The sequence below is a fragment of the Physcomitrium patens genome, chromosome 24, assembly GCF_059467195.1.
Source record: "Physcomitrium patens ecotype Gransden chromosome 24, ASM5946719v1, whole genome shotgun sequence".
NCBI classification, from domain to species: Eukaryota; Viridiplantae; Streptophyta; class Bryopsida; order Funariales; family Funariaceae; genus Physcomitrium; species Physcomitrium patens.
In genome coordinates, this window is record NC_143433.1 from 5,682,848 (window position 1) to 5,698,509 (window position 15,662).

Below are 15,662 nucleotides of genomic sequence, written 5' to 3' on the forward strand. Positions count from 1 at the left end.
AGCCTGCAATACAAAGATTTTGATGACGAAGTTATACAAGCTTTTTGTGAGAGATCTTCTAGACAACGTTGGCATGTAAGAACATTGAATTACCAATGCAACATCAAGTGGGTGTCCACAGACGGTCCATTGACGTTGTCAAAAGCTCGAATTGGTATCGACGGATACGGAGCAGCTTCTGCAACAACCGTGTGAGACTAGTATTTTGTACAAGTCTATTAGAGACTATCATGAAGAACAATTGTATGTAAGAATGCAGCAAATGTATTTACACTAGTCTGTCTAACCTGGGTTCGAAAGGAAAAGCTGAATTAGGGCCACACTTGGGAAGGTGCCCATAATCTGGAAAGTTGCTAATGCGCGTCCAGGAATTCTCTGATCTGTTGAAAAGTAACACGCGAGGGCACCTGGTGGACGTGACGCAGATCAAGCTGGAGTCGATGTGGCCCATGGCTCTCACAGCTCCGGGATACTCCCCAAACAAAGGCGGCACTCTGGACACGAGTGACCAGCCTGGGAGCTTGCTCTTGTCGAACTCTAAAATCATCAAGCTCAGCACACGCGCATTCCCACATCTTTCTTCTCTGCCAACCAAGCAGCACAGCCGGCCTTGGGAGACGAACAGCTGCGTGGGCCTGGGTTTGGTGTACGTTGGGAAGATGTTTTGCGATGTCATGCTCCACTCCAGGCGGTCGACAGTGTAGGAACCCAGGTAACCATCCTTGGTGAGACTGAAGTAAACGGAGCCTTCGAAGAAAGTGGAGTTATATGTAACCCATGGTTCGCAGTAGCCTTCTGGGATAAGGTTTTTTACTGACCAGGAATTCGTCCTTGAATCGTAAACCTCCAGTGAATCATAGCCCAACAGCATGCTGTTGATGCCTATTGCCACGATGACCTTGTAAGCGCCAGTGCCTTGTTCAACGACCATCTGCGCACTACGCTTTTTTAGACGTTGTTTTGTTGAGTAGGGGAGTTTTCTGAAGGTCCTCGTAATGGGGTTGCAAACAAAGAGACATTTCCAATCCTGTGTGGAGGTGTGTTGGTTATGGAGAGAAGTATGAGCGTAACAGAGAAGTCCCCCCGCAGCTGCCACGCAAACAACATTGACAGGGAGGAAATTGCAATCCAACTCGTGCCATGAGTCCAACTGGGGATTGAAAGCCGCGTATCGTTGTGATTCACCTTCGGGGAACATGAGAAACCACTGGCTTTTGGGACCGGTACGAGAGTAGAGGCTGATGAAGGAGGCTGTGCAAGTGATGCGTTGCCAACGTTTGCAGACAGATCTCATTACGAGAAGGTCGTGCAAGGGTATATGCGTGAATACTATCTCCAGCAAGTCATCGGTGAGGATACTCCACCGCCCATCGGAACTCTCAAAGCGCGATCTCCTAGTCGATGATTCATGTTCCCTCCTTACTACCTTTCGCCGCAGTCCGGATTTCATTTTGTACAGATATCAAGTCTGATAAACCGGCAGGAGAAAATTGCACGCTACAATCCTGAGCAAATCCCCATCATGAGCCTCTCATCGACATGAACTGCATTACAACGTGGTTCCAATTTCATCCACACATGATCTGAGCCAGGGAAAAAGATGATGGCTGCATAACGCCTTCCCCAACAAGTTGTGCCGTTTGCTGAATCCCTCAACACACACATTATACCATATTATCAGTTTTTGAGCCATTCATATCTGTCGAAAATCAATACAAAACTCCACAAGCCGCCAACAAGCGCTTGACAAATGGGAAAAACAGGACATGTTTTCCATTTCAGAACAAACTTACCACGTTATTGGACTGCGACTGTAATGCTCTCATGGTTTCTATCTACCCTCGATATAAATCCCTCACAACACTCCGTCGCTTCATAGCTTAGCACTTAAATACCAGAAAATTTTAAAAATCGAGAAGCACAATGAAAGAAGACATTAGAAGCGATTCAATACGCAAATTCCAGTGCAAGAGAATCGCGTAAAGACGAGCAGCTACTAGAACCCTAAAAAAGGAGAGAGAGAGATTTTGTCACATACTTTTCTCAACCATCTTCTTCGATCCCACCTCGAGTTAACGTTTAATCCCAGGCTCAGACTACTTGTGACGTTAAACACAGCCTCAGCTCCCCAATCTGACATTCTCAAGACTCCGTACCACCTTCGAACCAGGCCGAATCTAACTCACTTGAAACATTCAACTCAATGAATAAGACCATACAAAAGGGACCCAAATGTGCGCACTCCGCTCCATTGCAGAGCACTCCCTCAAATTGTCGCAAGGCTGCCAAGAGAAACCCCACATGAATAAGTCCATACAAAAGCTCCATGAAATTCCCAACCCCAGTCTCACTGCATCACCGTCAATTCCGTAAAACCCAGACCCAAGCCGTGGTACCACATCATGTTTGCATCAAACTTTCACAAAAAACTAGAACAAAAAAACAAAAAAAAAGGAAGCAAACGAGGCCTCAAACATGTAACGCCTGAAAACATTACACTAAAATTGATTGAAAGGGCACATAAATTGCGGCACCTACATTCCAACCATAGATTCTCAGGCAGTAGCAAGTGTGCTAATGAATCCCTTAACCCTAAAAAAGAACTTGTAAGCTAACTTTCTTCTTTCAGTTGCAGAGTCAGCGAGAGCTTGTCCATGTTTAATTGGTTATCACAATCGCCACTCCACACACGTACTCCTCACAATGTGATCTAATTTTCGAAAGACATGGAATGAGCGGATTGGTATGCATACTCGCTGCGAGCATCGTCTTCCTCACACACTACGACGTGTGGATTTAGACCAGCAGTAATAAATTTACGATTTACAAATTGTGGCATCTGTCTTCGGAGACTGCCAGTGGCTCCATTTAGACTTTTTGAACTTTGTCGTTCATTCATTCCTTTGATGCCTCTCCTTCCCACATTCTCCTCCGTCTGATGGACGTTGTCACCGTCTTCCAGCTCCGCACTTCGTCTCCCTCCTTTTGGGTCGTTCGTTGCGAACGGGAACCAAGCCTTCCGCTGTCCAGTTACATTAATCTGGAGCTTCATGTCCGCCATATCTTAGTCACTTGTGTTGTTTGATTTACAGGTTACCTGTTGAAATCAAAGTTGACCTTGTATTAGTTGTAGGAGTGAGCCTGGCTTAGACCCGGGAGAAGACGGCTCTGAACGTGGGGTTTGGCGGAAGCGGTTGGATCGATCATTTCAGAATGGATATGACTGCTTTGGGTTTTCTTTCATTTTTCTAAAACAATTTAAAATTGAGGCAGATTGTTGTTGTTGTTGTTGTTGTTGTTGTTGTCGTTGTGCAAGTGTCTTTGCAAGTTGCGTCAGTAATTCTTGTTTTCGAACATGCATGTAGGTTATGACTTTTTTACGGAGCTTGAGTCAGGAGATAGAGACTAGGTTTTCGTTTATCAGGTCACAGCATTGCCATGTTTTGGTGCGGTTTTCTACTCCTTTGATTAAGATCGTGCTGCCTCTAGATTCCGAGGGAAAGCGCACAGCTGTCAAGTATTCTCCACTGACTGCCTCAAGTTTTTCTGATAAACTAGCTGACGAAATATACGTGTTCTCAAAAACTCAACGTACGAATGTCCGCTCTGAAGGTCCATGTGGAATGTTATTTCTTCAGCATATCGCATCCAGACAAATATGAAGGACTGGGCTTCATAGAATTTGTAACCAACTCCTGACGACGCAACCATCTAGTTCGACTCATTAAATTTAGGCGAAGCATTAATGAAGGCACTGGAATATTCTGTACAATTATTCTAATAAACCATATGCAACGATTCGGTGTGAAATCTACCAGTGAATCATCTGGTTTCATCGATGATATCAAGTATCATATTCGGTTTGTGGAGAGCTAGCTGCACAAGTACTGCATCCACTGATGTGATGCTAATGTTTAACACCGAGGTCGAACATATGATGGATATGTCGAGGTTTACAAGTTAAGCTCAGACCTACATTTTTATGTCACAATAGGTGAAGATGAGGACGAACTTGTCGTTGCCACAGTCCTGCAGGGATTCTTAGACGCCGTTGGTTTGCTTCTCGGATTGTTGCTTGAGATTTGGTCGCCCTCAATTGGCATTCATCATCTCACAGAAGATCTTCATGACAAATCACGCTTCTCACTACTCTTCAGCTCCAGTAAATTTTCATCAAGTAAGAGAAATCTAATACTTGGGATTTCAGCGTGTTTTAACAGCTGAATGGTCTCTGCTGCCGACATGTCGAGTCGAAGAGTGTGCTGGATAACCCGGACCTTGTCCTACTCTGCCTTAATGAGATTATGGACAGGGGGTATGTCTTGTTATCCAATGCACTGTCTCCAAGTTCAACAATGTTTCCATGAAAAAACTTGCTTTCCCAGTGTGATTTCTGACAGGGAATTGAAGTTGCAAATGCTATGCGTTGTTGACTATTTCTAGGGATTTGGATGGATTTCGGGTTGCATCCACACAATCTCTTGATAAGAAATGTGCCCTCAGGATTTGGATTGAAGGCATTTCTGCTGTGCGATGTCTTTGTATTGCAGCATAATAATATAAACACATGCCAATGTTATTGCTGGCAGAGTTTCTGTGCTGAGTGCAGATGTGGAAGTCCCTCTTTTTTAGAACAGGTATTGTTGGTGCTCTTCTGGCTTCTCTTGCACCTTAAGCCGTTGTTAGCATTAGATTCCTGTTTCCAGCTCACATGTGCATGATCTGTGCAGACCATCTCTCAAGCATTGGCAACTGCTAAGTAGCAGTTCGCAAGGTCACCTCTCAAGTTATCTTTAAAATAATGTTTTGCTTTAGACTTCATTTTAAACTTTTTTTTGGACGCTTGATTGTATTAACTCTTTCAGACAAAAAGTTATTAAAAATTGACTTAATTAAGTGAGGGTAATCTTGATGAACTAAGAATTTTTTATAATTATGTAACCTATGGAATTGGATTCTAACCCGATACTGTCTGTTTTTTTTTTAAATCTAGGTTTAGCTAAGGTGAACCAATTATCTTCCAACACTCCTTTGTGTTAAGTTGGGAGTTGAAAGACCATGTTGTCTACAAGCCAGGCGTGTTGCGGCTCATCAGCAATCAAGAGCGAGTGAAGAAGCTAACAAATAATCGGGGGACAACACAAAATGTCTACCTCCCATTTAGTTAATACAAAACTCGGGTTAAGTGGATCTATGACATTCCACTCACCACAGGAATAGAATATTCTTGAGAGTCTTCAGGAGAAAATGTGTGCGACGGGTACTGCTGCTTCACAAGTGGCCGGATTCTTTTCCATCTTGTGCACCCATTGAATCACAGCTGTCCCACTCTGCGTTAATTCTGAACCATGTTTACCGTCGTCGCAAAAGAGTTCAGACCACTAACAGTATACCCAAGGAAAGCACAATGACCAAGAAAAAAGGGGTATCAATTCTAGCTTTTTCAACGCAACACACTGGAGAGGGAATAAATATACAAGTGATAGGGCCACTCCCACCCAATCGCGATATACAAAAGAAATTAACACGATTGGAAATCGGCTTTATATTTATGTACATTACTTACATTGAAGATGCAACATGAGGAGATGCTGCTTCTACCCTAAGAATCAATGTTTCTCGGCAAATTTCTATTCGCACAGGACCTTAGTGAGTGCCTTATTGTTGGCTAGACGGACACTCATTTACATTTCTGGAGGCCAATGAAAGTTTATCCGATGCCAAGAAATTGTCTAGATTATAAACCCGGTTGGCAAAACACGGTCTACAAAAGCCACTCTTCTTGTACACCACGGTTTCCACTCACACTTATGTAATGTTAACAAGGGTCATCACCAGCTCATACTGCAAAGCAAATCACTGAATGATTTTGATCGATCTTTTTATCCGAGAGTAGCAATAGCTAGCGGGCGTTCCCCTGTCGAAAATATATCTCGCATTTCCGATTTGTGCTCCATCTCTTTGAGCTGTGCTGCTGAATCGTGATTGGCGTGCAGAAGACTGACATAAGCTTCGAAGTTGAGTCGTGAGGAGCCTCCCAGTGCTCCTGCTTCTTTGAATTTCACCATCAGTTTTTGTATGTTTAGTTGAAGTAGTTGGCTTTCTTCCTCTACCATGAGACATCGAATCTTATTCGCTATCTCCTCTTTCGAGACGCGCAATGGGGGTCTCAACCCATCACCCTCCAGCTCCAACTCTGCATAGTTGTCTCCCTTCAACTCAACCGCTATTCTCAACGTGTCGACCAGAAATCTGAAAAATTCCTCCACATTCACAATGATCAGATCAAGCAAGGGCTAAAAATCATCTACAACTCCTGTGAAAGATTGAATCAACTCCCGGCGATTTCAAACAACACACGGTCACGTCTGTACAGGAACGAAACCTCAGTGACTTCTATCTGATGTGGGTGCAACGAAACCAGAGAGAGAGAGAGAGAGAGAGAGAGAGAGAACCTGCGAATGAGATGCTGCTCAGCTTTGATCGGCCATGCAAGCACAGGCACTCCAGCGGCCACGGTCTCCAGAGTCGAATTCCACCCGCAATGGCTTAAAAAGCCTCCAATTGCCGGATGCTTGAGAATACGCATTTGTGGAGCCCACCCAGAGTAGCACATTCCTCGGTCCTTAACGCGTCCTTCGAACCCAGGTGGAAGATACTCTGCCACGCGCTCAAGGGCATTGAGAGTTGCGGCCCTGTCAATTGCATCTGGAGGTCGCACAATCCACAGGAATGAGCACTCGCTGGCCTCCAAGCCCAGCGCCAGGTCCACCAGTTGTGAAGCTGAATGGCTCGCAGCACTGCCGAAGCTGACGTAGAGCACTGATTTTGCAGGCCGCGTGTTGAGCCAGGAGATACACGGATCTCTCTCTTGCACGATCTCCTCGGGTGTGGCATCGGTGAAGTGAGACTCGGGAAGCAACGGTCCGATGTCGAGAATACACTTTGCCTGCACAACAACAACAACAACAACAGAGGAGGATTTCAACAAACATGCTGCGAGTGTGTGTGTGTGTGTGTGTGTGAAGCGTCTTCCTCGAGGTCTCTCTCTCTCTCTCCTTCGATAAAACAAAAAAACGTAGTGTGTTCGTGCAAACTTAGCGACAAATTATGGGATAGTGCATCTCACCTGAATATCCGAAGAACCCATGACTTCGTGGCGCAAGGCATCGAGCACTGGTCTCTCCAGATCATAAAAAGTGTTGAGCAAAATCGCGTCTGCTCGTCGAAAGCTCAAGTGACACGACCGCATCCACTTAGATGAGGAGGCATCCAAAAACACTCTCGGGTATTCCAGTGCGGGGATGGATGGGACACCGGGGATTCCTGAAATAATCGCATCGCGAGTATCTCGAGTGATTGGAAATCGACATTCTTGAAACAAGCGGTTCGACTGCAACCAGGTGCACATGAAAACTCTGTTAGCTGTGTCAACATCTCGAACTGGAACTCAGAGGTTGCAGAGACGGTTTTCTTTGCAACAGGGTTGCACAGTCAATGGCTCTTTCATGCTATTAAGAGCCATTGACTGGCAACTTTATTTCTACGATTGTGGCACAATAGCTGTTGCGGTTGGCCGGCAGAAGCTGATGTATGGATCATACCTCTAAATCGCATGAGAGCGAACACGCTGGGGACACATACAACAAGTGCTTCTCAATGTGGAGCGCTTCCGCTGCTTCTTGGGCCCATTCGGTGAACATGTCGTGCACGATACATTGAGGGGGGTTCGCGGGCTGCACACCCCGTAGCTGCAACGACTGCGGCGATCCGACATCCCTGACTGCCTCCTCCAGGAGCCGGATTATTTGCAGCTTTTTCAAACTCAAGTTTGAAATCGTTGCCGTCCAGTTCGCGTGCGAAAGGTGTGTCATGTGATCTTGCAATCCCAGAAGTCTCAGCGGAACTCCTTGACAAGTCAAATCCCGCGACCCAAGTAAGATCTCGAGCTCCAGGATGTGCTTGTCTGAGGCCACAACAGTCGTCACAATCCCCGTTGCTGCCATCCGCTTGATGAATTCCAGGAACGGAATGGCATGCCCAGCTGCACCGTTAGGCACCACTACAACATGAGGCAAACCTCTCAGCTCCATCGCTAATCAGCTCCACAACGTGAAGCTTCCGAGTTGACAGACCTGTCACCACATACTCCAACCAGGACAGCATGTTAACTACAGTCAGAAAATTCGATCAGTGATCACGTTGCACAGGATAGTGTGGTGGAACCAACGAAGCAATTCGCAAAACCCAGTCTACATGACTTCAACCGAATCACATACCGTTTCCATGTGTCTTAAGTGCTCAAGCAACAGTCGTGATGACAGAAACTGAGGATTTAAGCAACTCACCAGTAATGAGCTAAGCACCAGCAGCACGGCGTACAAGTCAGGTTCGAAATCAGCTGCTCACACACACAAGCGGCACCAACACCGTGCGGGCTGACTGATTGTCTCAAGCGATGGACTTCTGCGTTCCAAGCTCCTTCAGTCGCAGAAATTTATGAATGTCCAAATGCAACGAGGTGGCCAAGTGTTGCAACAATCATGTGGAAGAAAGAATCTGGCTACGAATTTTTCACTGTATTTTAATTCAAAGAACGGTCCTCAATACTAAGCATGTCTTTCATGCTTCACCAAAACAACTTTCACGAGATCTTACATTCGTAATGTGTGCAATGTTTCATATGATACCCGTGCTGGATGCTTGTGGGGGGGGGGGGGGATTCTGAATGTGGGAACGACACGCCACTCCCTTGCAAGTTTCAGTCGTTCAGTAAGGATCACGGAGAGGCGGCGCTCCGAAGTGTGTTTTCTTTTTCTTTTTTTATTTTAAAAACCGCATCGCACAATATCGCCACCTCGCATTAACAAAAGAGAAACACTTTCTGCTGCCCATGCAGGCTACTGATACAGTCGTGCGAATCTTGTAAAGGATGATCATTGGGGAAGGGTGACCCGACATATTGAGATTTCCGACACTTGGGGCTGCGAGATCAATCAAAGGGCCGGGGATGACAGCACCTACTGGAGATTCGAGATTTCGTCCGCGGTCATCGATTTGGAAGCCCTACTGCAGACACACACCTCAGCCTCATCTCGCACTATTCGTCGACAGATGGGGAGGTGGCATTTGGTGGCACCTAAACATAGTCATCGTTTCAGCGCTGCAGTCAAAAGCGGTCCCAAGCAAAATTTTATTTTCCATTTTTTTCTTTCCTGAAACGAAGCATGAATGCCCACCGCAGTAGCTTACATCTTCGCGGCATCCTGGCTAGTCCCTCGAATCTCCGAAGCACGCTTCACATGTTTGCTGCAACTGAAACACCAGATGGATTTCCGAAACCCACGCGCTCTTCACCAAACGTTTCATCCAAAGCTTCACTGCTTCGCAGCCACTTCGTTCACATGCAGCTCTTGTTGGTCCGGCGACATGGAGTGGCCAACTCAAAGATCGGTGGATCGAACTCCACAAACGATTACATTGAATTACTTGACATATTATCCATCGAATCGAACACGTGGAGGCTGAAATCCACGTGTACAAAGCTACTGGGTTGAATGCAGCATTCACAGAGTTTTCATTAATTTAGTGTGTTGATTTTATTTTATTTTATTTTATTTTTTTGGTTGTTTGTCCATGCTCTTTTGTTTGAGCAAAAAATGAGCATGTAAATCGCATGAAAAAACTCAAGGTTTTTACGTGGCTTTCGAGATGGGTCCTCTTAGAGCTTGATCCTGTGCAGTCTGCGAGGAGGCGTGGATGTTGCCAATTGTTAAAGATACTTCCCTTTATAATTGAGCAGTTTCATTCATCACCGATTGTTCGTTTCTTTTGTGCAGTTGTTCAGTTTGTGTCCAGGTCATGGTGATGGAGCTGCTATTTCATTGAACTTGAGCGGCGTCACCGTTTGTTGACGATCGTCAGCATGTCTGATGGACTTTTGTGTGTTTTGGAAAGATCGCTTTGCTTATGCGATGTTGGATGATTATTATGCAATTTTTTAGTGTTGAAATTATAGAGGATATTTGTATGATGTGTCAATTTTTGGTAGAGAATATTCCATGATTTGTACAAGAGGTCTCTGTCAACGACACGTACATTTCTTCAAGATTTTCATATAACAACAAGAGATAAAGTGGAACTTTGAAGTAATGTTACAAATTTGAAGACAATTTCATGAATTGAATTGCAATATATAGCAGACTAAATCCTCTTGAAGTTCGCTGTAAAAAAATAACATAGTTTGAAGTGTAAGAAGTGCACAAAAAATATCAAAAAGAGAATACTAATTATAAACATAAAAGTTGTTGATTTCCTCCTTAAGGTCCAAATGATAAGACATTGTTCTCTTGGAGTATATTAGGATGAAAATATGAACATTTTGTTAAAAAAATTTCAAAACTAATTAGATAGTATTTTCTTTAAAAAAACTTGAAACATAAATTTTATTGGTGTACATGAGTTGAACAAACAAACAAACAAACAAACAAACAAACAAAAAAAAAAAAAAAAAAAAAAAAAAATCAAATCAAATCAAATCAAATTCCAAAATTGATATTGTATATTTAAAACCATTTTGAAACATTACTCTTAAAGTGTTCAAAAAAAAAATATTATTATATTATCTTACAATGAAGATGATTTTCTTTAGACTACCATAAAATTAAGATAGTATAAAAAATTTCAATTTAAGTAATTTCAAGAGATTTGTTTTTTAAAAAAAGCTTCAATTATATTTTTAAGGTCTAAAAAAAATCATCAATGGATTTAAACTTAATAGAATTTTATTACTTAAAATAAATCTATTTGAATATTATTGTATATTATTAATTTTAATATTTAATATATATTTAAAATAAATAAATAAAAAGAAGATAACAAAGATATAACACAGTAGAATCTTTGGATCCTTTAAAAGCAAGTATTATGAAATTATTGACATTAATAAGTTTTTTTTCATTGCAAGAGAGTAACCAGTATAAAGCTTTATCAAGACAAGATTAACAAACCCTAGTTTAGCTATGGCTTACTACAAGTGACTCAATGAATTAATATTACAACTATCTTTTAAGGAGCTACCTTATCTTAGATTGGTATACTATTGTCACGGACACAAAATACAGACTTGAAATCTAACAAGAAGTTCAAGAAGAAGTGGCAGAACTAGATTAAACAGATGAGTACAAGAACAACACCAGAAAGGTGAGCTAGAACTCCAAGAGATGTGTTGTCGAGACTGAAGAACTCTTCAGCCTCGACTCCTATATATACTACTGGCCTATGGTTCTAAGGAAGCGCATCAAGAAGCTTCCCAAGAACTATGAAGCTTCTCGAGCAACTACCCAAGAGCTAGGAAGCTTCTCAAGTAACTTCCTAGAATCTACTAGAATATTCTAAGAATCTTATAGAGCCTTCTAAAGGAATCTTTAGGGAATCTTCAAAGAATCTTTAGAAAATCTTTGAAGAATATTCTAAGAGTATATTCAAGGAATCTTCTGGAAGTTTCTAGAGACTTCTTTCTAGAAGGTTCTAGAAACTTGTCTCTAGAAAGGTCTAAGGACTATGTCTCTAACATCACCTCCTCCTTTAGCTTCGAGGTCTCCGAGAAGCAATGTTATCGTTAGTCAATACCAACGCAAGAAAATGAAGATCTGTCGCATAACCTCTGCTATGAACTCCAATTGTTGTTCACGAGGCAAGTGATTCAATGGTCCTTGAAGCCAACGGTACTGGCCCACCCCTTCAATTTCTGACCAAGCATGAACCTCCGTGTCTTCATTGTGAAATTGTCCTGCAAACACTCCTTCTGGCTGACCATTGTAGGCAGGCTCGACCTCAAATACAATCACCAGCGATCTGTTGCTAGGAATCCTTCGACGTCGTCGTGGTGCAGGCGGTTCTTTATCTCGCGGTCGTCTTCGTGAGCTAGTTGCTTGAGATGACATGACAAGTATAGTATCTTGGCTATCCATATTCAAAGGCTAAAACAATAAGAACAAACTTGGGCTACTAACAAAGTTCTACGCTATCTTGGAGAGAATGACTACATCAACTATGGATTTTGGTGGTGCTCTCTCCTCTTTTCTGTTTTCTGGATGAGCAAGCTTCAGTAAGAAGCTATCGTTGAACCGGCTTGGGTTTCTCAGGATATCGTCGATGAAACTCCTATACCTTTTGCGGCGCATTCGCGAGATTTTTGGCCGGCTCCCATGTTCGTTCATTAATATCGTAACCGCTCCAATGCACAAAGTATTCTAATTTACCCCGTCTTTGCTGTGAATCCAGGACCTTTTCCACCTCGTATTCTTCGTGGTTCTCTATTTCTATGCTAGGTGGTGGACATTGTACTCTTCCAGGAAAAGACGATTCTCGATAAGGCTCCAACAAAGAAACATGAAAGACAGGATGTACCTTCATAGTAGTTGGTAACTCCAGACGATACGCTACAGGATTGATCTGCTTCTGGATAACAAATGGTCCCAATCTCCGATAGTCCAATTTGTCACATGGCCGCTTGGTCTTAATATTTCGTCGAAGCAGCCAAACTTTGTCTCCAATCGTGAATTTAGGTGCCTGATTCCGAAATTTATCCGCGGACGCCTTGTAAGATTCTTGGGCAGTTTGCAATTGAAGCTTCAATGTAGTTTGAAGCTGCGAAAGCTCCTTCACCAATCCTTTAGCTGTCGGATTGTTAATCGTTGACGAACTCCATAAGTCAAGCTTCGGATGGTATCCATAATTGGAAAAGAATGGCGTTTGTTGAGTTGACGCATGAAGGGTGTTGTTATATGCGAACTCAGCTAGCGATAGATATGCGGCCCAATCATCTTGTTGATAGTTGATGGTGCAACGTAAATATTACTCTAAAACTTGATTCACCCGTTCTGTTTGGCCGTCCATTTGAGGATGAAATGCCGAAGAAAGCTTGATATCCACCTTCAATATCTCAAAAAGAGTTTTCCAAAACTTTGACACAAACTGGGTTCCTCGATCCGATACAATATCATCTGGTAGACCATGATATCGATACACATTATCAAGAAAGAGTCTTGCTGTGTCTTCGCTTGACGATGTCTTCTTGCAAGGGACAAAATGTGCCATCTTTGTAAGCCGGTCTACGACAACAAAAATGCTGTCAAATGAATTCGATGGTAGTAGATCCGTAATAAAGTCCATGGAAATCGAAGACCATGGTCGGCGCGGAATAGGCAATGGCTGTAGAAGTCCATAAGGTTGATGTCGAGGGTTTTTGGATCTTGAACAAATGTCACAAGATACAACAAAATCTTTCACATCCTTCCACATTTGAGGCCACCAAAAATCGCGGGAAATAAGTTCCAAGGTCTTATTGAATCCAAAATGTCCCGCAGCTGGAAAGTCATGACGAGATTGAAGAACTCGGAGTCGTGCTGGCCCTTTTGGGATATACAACCGCTCTTCGAAATATACTAGATCTCCTTCCATCTTGAATTTATCATCACTAGCATATTGCTTGATATCAAGGGCTAGAGAATCTTCAATGGTTGCGGCCCGTACCTGGTCGAGGAAGTCAGCATCAATTGGTACAATAGCTGCGTTGAGCCGAAATTTCTCTGGCTTCAATAATGTCGTGCACTGTTGATCAAATGCTGCATCTCCAGCCTTTGGCACGAGATATGATCTCCTTGATAATGCATCGGACAACCCTTGTTGCTTCCCAGGCCGATAAGTAATAACAAAGTCGAACCTGGATAGCGACATACTCTACCGAGCTTGACGCCGATTCAAAATCCGAGCCGACATAAAATACTCCAAATTCTTGTGATCCGTATATACGGTCACTGGATGTGCAGTTCCTTCGAGAAAGTGGCGCCACTCTTGGAAAGAATCTACTATAGCAAGGAGTTCCTTATCGTGGATCTCATAGTTGATCTCAGCAGCAGTGAATTTTCAAGAATAGAACGCAACTGGATGGAGCTTCTCATCTACGCCCATCTGTGAAAGTACAGCTCCCAAAGCAAAATTCGAAGCATCTGTCTCCAAATAAAAGGCCTTTGTAAAGTCCGGATGTACCAAGATTGGAGCTGTAGTAAATACCATCTTCAAATCTTGAAATGCTTTTTCTGCGATAGGTCCCCATTCGAGCTTGTCCTTGCACGTTAACCGAGTGAGGGGGGCAGCAACTTGAGAATAATTCTTGATGAAGATCCGATAGTAGTTAGCAAATCCAAGAAAACATTGTACGTCCCTAACCGTCTTCGGAACTTCCCAAGACATGATTGCTTCCACCTTCTTTGGATCCATCTTCAATCCTTCCGTAGTCGCGATGAATCCCAAAAACTCCATTTCAGTTTGGTGAAATAAGCACTTCTCCAATTTGGCATAGAGTCCTCGCTCCCATAGTTTTTTGAGTACCAGACGAACGTGCTTCTCATGTTCTTCCTCGTTCTTAGAAAATATCAAAATATCATCTAGATAGATGACAACAAAATCGTCTAGATGCTCTCGAAAGATGTCATTCATCATGTGTTGAAAGACCGCTGGAGCATTAATAAGACCAAATGGCATGACATTGTATTCAAAATGGCCATACCTTGTTCGGAAAGCTGTCTTCCATTCATCTCCTTCCTTGATTCGCATAAGGTTGTAAGCTCTCCTTAGGTCAATCTTTGTAAAGATCCTTGCACGCCCAAGTTGTTCTAGAAGACCAGAGATCAAAGGCAGTGGGTAGCGATTCTTTTTTGTCACCTTATTGAGACCTCGATAGTCCACGCACATCCGTAGTGAGCCATCTTTCTTCTTCACAAATAAGATTGGTGCCCCAGCTAGCGACTTCGAATGACGGATGAAGTTCTTGGCTAGATTCTCGTCAGTGTACTTCCGCAACTCAGTCAACTCCGTCTGCGACAAATTGTAGATTGGTCCAAAAGGTGGTTGTGCTCCTTCTTGCAATTCAATGGCACAATCATAGGGTCGATGCTTTGGCAGCATATCAGCATTCTTCTTTTCAAAGACATCTTTGAATTCTTCATACTGCTTTGGAATAACCAAAGTCGGAGTTGCATCTTTTCGAGTCGGAGTTGCGAAGATGACAAGAGGTGTATTTTGCTTGGCTTCCTTCATGAAAGCCCTTGCACCTATAAACAAGGATTTGTTTCTAGACATTGTCTTGGCAGATTCCACCTTCAAGGAGTTTGTTGGAAATGTCACTTTCCGCAACTTCCAATCTATCAATGGATTATATCTATCAAGTCAAGATAGTCCCAAAATGATAGGACATGAAGGGGTCTTGATAACATTAAACACAATATTGCTCTCATGGTTTTCAAGACGTACCTTCAATGGTTTAGTTTCATGGATAACATTGCCCGAAGACAATGGTCGTCCGTCTATGACTTCTACATGGACAGGCTTAAGTTTCTTTATAAGAGAAATATTGTGAAGCTTGGCAAACTCTTCATCTATAAAGCAAGCGGATGCACCTGAGTCTAATAAAGCATCGACTTGTAGTTCTTGAATACCCAGATGTAAAGGTACCATAAAACAATCTGAAGGTTGAGCTGAGAGAAAGGGACCTTGATTAATTTTGGATGTTGAGATGTCCAGCCGCACGGTCCCTATTGTGGCTGGGCGTCCTTGTTTTTCTGCATGCTTGTACTCCTGAGTCTTGTTGTTTGAGGCTT

At 43.0% G+C, this 15,662-nt stretch overlaps 2 protein-coding genes and 1 long non-coding RNA gene across 6 annotated transcripts; 1 reads left to right on the forward strand and 2 right to left on the reverse strand.

Annotated features, from left to right (window-relative positions):
• Window positions 1-68: 68 nt before the first annotated feature.
• LOC112276862 (F-box/kelch-repeat protein At5g15710) lies at window positions 69-2,889 on the reverse strand. 2 transcript variants are annotated; one of them, XM_024508643.3, is made up of 3 exons: window positions 2,754-2,889; window positions 2,039-2,282; window positions 69-1,643 (listed from the first exon to the last, which is right to left on the reverse strand). In XM_024508643.3, the coding sequence occupies exon 3, from the start codon at window positions 1,448-1,450 to the stop codon at window positions 269-271; it is 1,182 nt and encodes a 393-aa protein (XP_024364411.1). In that variant the 5' UTR covers window positions 1,451-1,643; window positions 2,039-2,282; window positions 2,754-2,889; the 3' UTR covers window positions 69-268. The 2 variants fall into 2 exon arrangements, with proteins under 2 accessions (XP_024364411.1, XP_024364409.1); XM_024508641.2 differs by having other exon boundaries at window positions 2,539-2,836.
• Window positions 2,890-2,978: 89 nt separating this feature from the next.
• On the forward strand, window positions 2,979-6,255 carry LOC112276863 (uncharacterized). 2 transcript variants are annotated; one of them, XR_002968184.3, is made up of 3 exons: window positions 2,979-4,637; window positions 4,731-4,774; window positions 4,994-6,255. It is a non-coding gene; the product is annotated as an uncharacterized LOC112276863 (long non-coding RNA). The 2 variants fall into 2 exon arrangements; XR_016500709.1 differs by having other exon boundaries at window positions 2,979-4,177; window positions 4,551-4,637; window positions 4,731-6,255.
• On the reverse strand, window positions 5,511-8,461 carry LOC112276861 (UDP-glycosyltransferase 72B1). 2 transcript variants are annotated; one of them, XM_024508639.3, is made up of 5 exons: window positions 8,349-8,461; window positions 7,605-8,135; window positions 7,130-7,393; window positions 6,456-6,949; window positions 5,511-6,252 (listed from the first exon to the last, which is right to left on the reverse strand). In XM_024508639.3, the coding sequence occupies exons 2-5, from the start codon at window positions 8,091-8,093 to the stop codon at window positions 5,883-5,885; spliced, it is 1,617 nt and encodes a 538-aa protein (XP_024364407.1). In that variant the 5' UTR covers window positions 8,094-8,135; window positions 8,349-8,461; the 3' UTR covers window positions 5,511-5,882. The 2 variants fall into 2 exon arrangements, with proteins under 2 accessions (XP_024364407.1, XP_024364408.1); XM_024508640.3 differs by having other exon boundaries at window positions 7,605-8,148.
• Between the last annotated feature and the right edge of the window lie 7,201 nt (window positions 8,462-15,662).

What these genes read in the sequence shown, in the direction of transcription:
- LOC112276862 (XM_024508643.3), bottom strand. Translation starts at nt 1,450, where the DNA reads ATGAAATCCGGACTGCGGCGAAAGGTAGTAAGGAGGGAACATGAATCA.
- LOC112276861 (XM_024508639.3), bottom strand. Translation starts at nt 8,093, where the DNA reads ATGGAGCTGAGAGGTTTGCCTCATGTTGTAGTGGTGCCTAACGGTGCA. An exon ending in TGGGTTCTTCGGATATTCAG is followed by an intron (nt 6,950 to 7,129) that starts GTGAGATGCACT and finishes GTTGTTGTGCAG; the next exon opens with GCAAAGTGTATTCTCGACAT. An exon ending in GAGCAGCATCTCATTCGCAG is followed by an intron (nt 6,253 to 6,455) that starts GTTCTCTCTCTC and finishes GGAATTTTTCAG; the next exon opens with ATTTCTGGTCGACACGTTGA.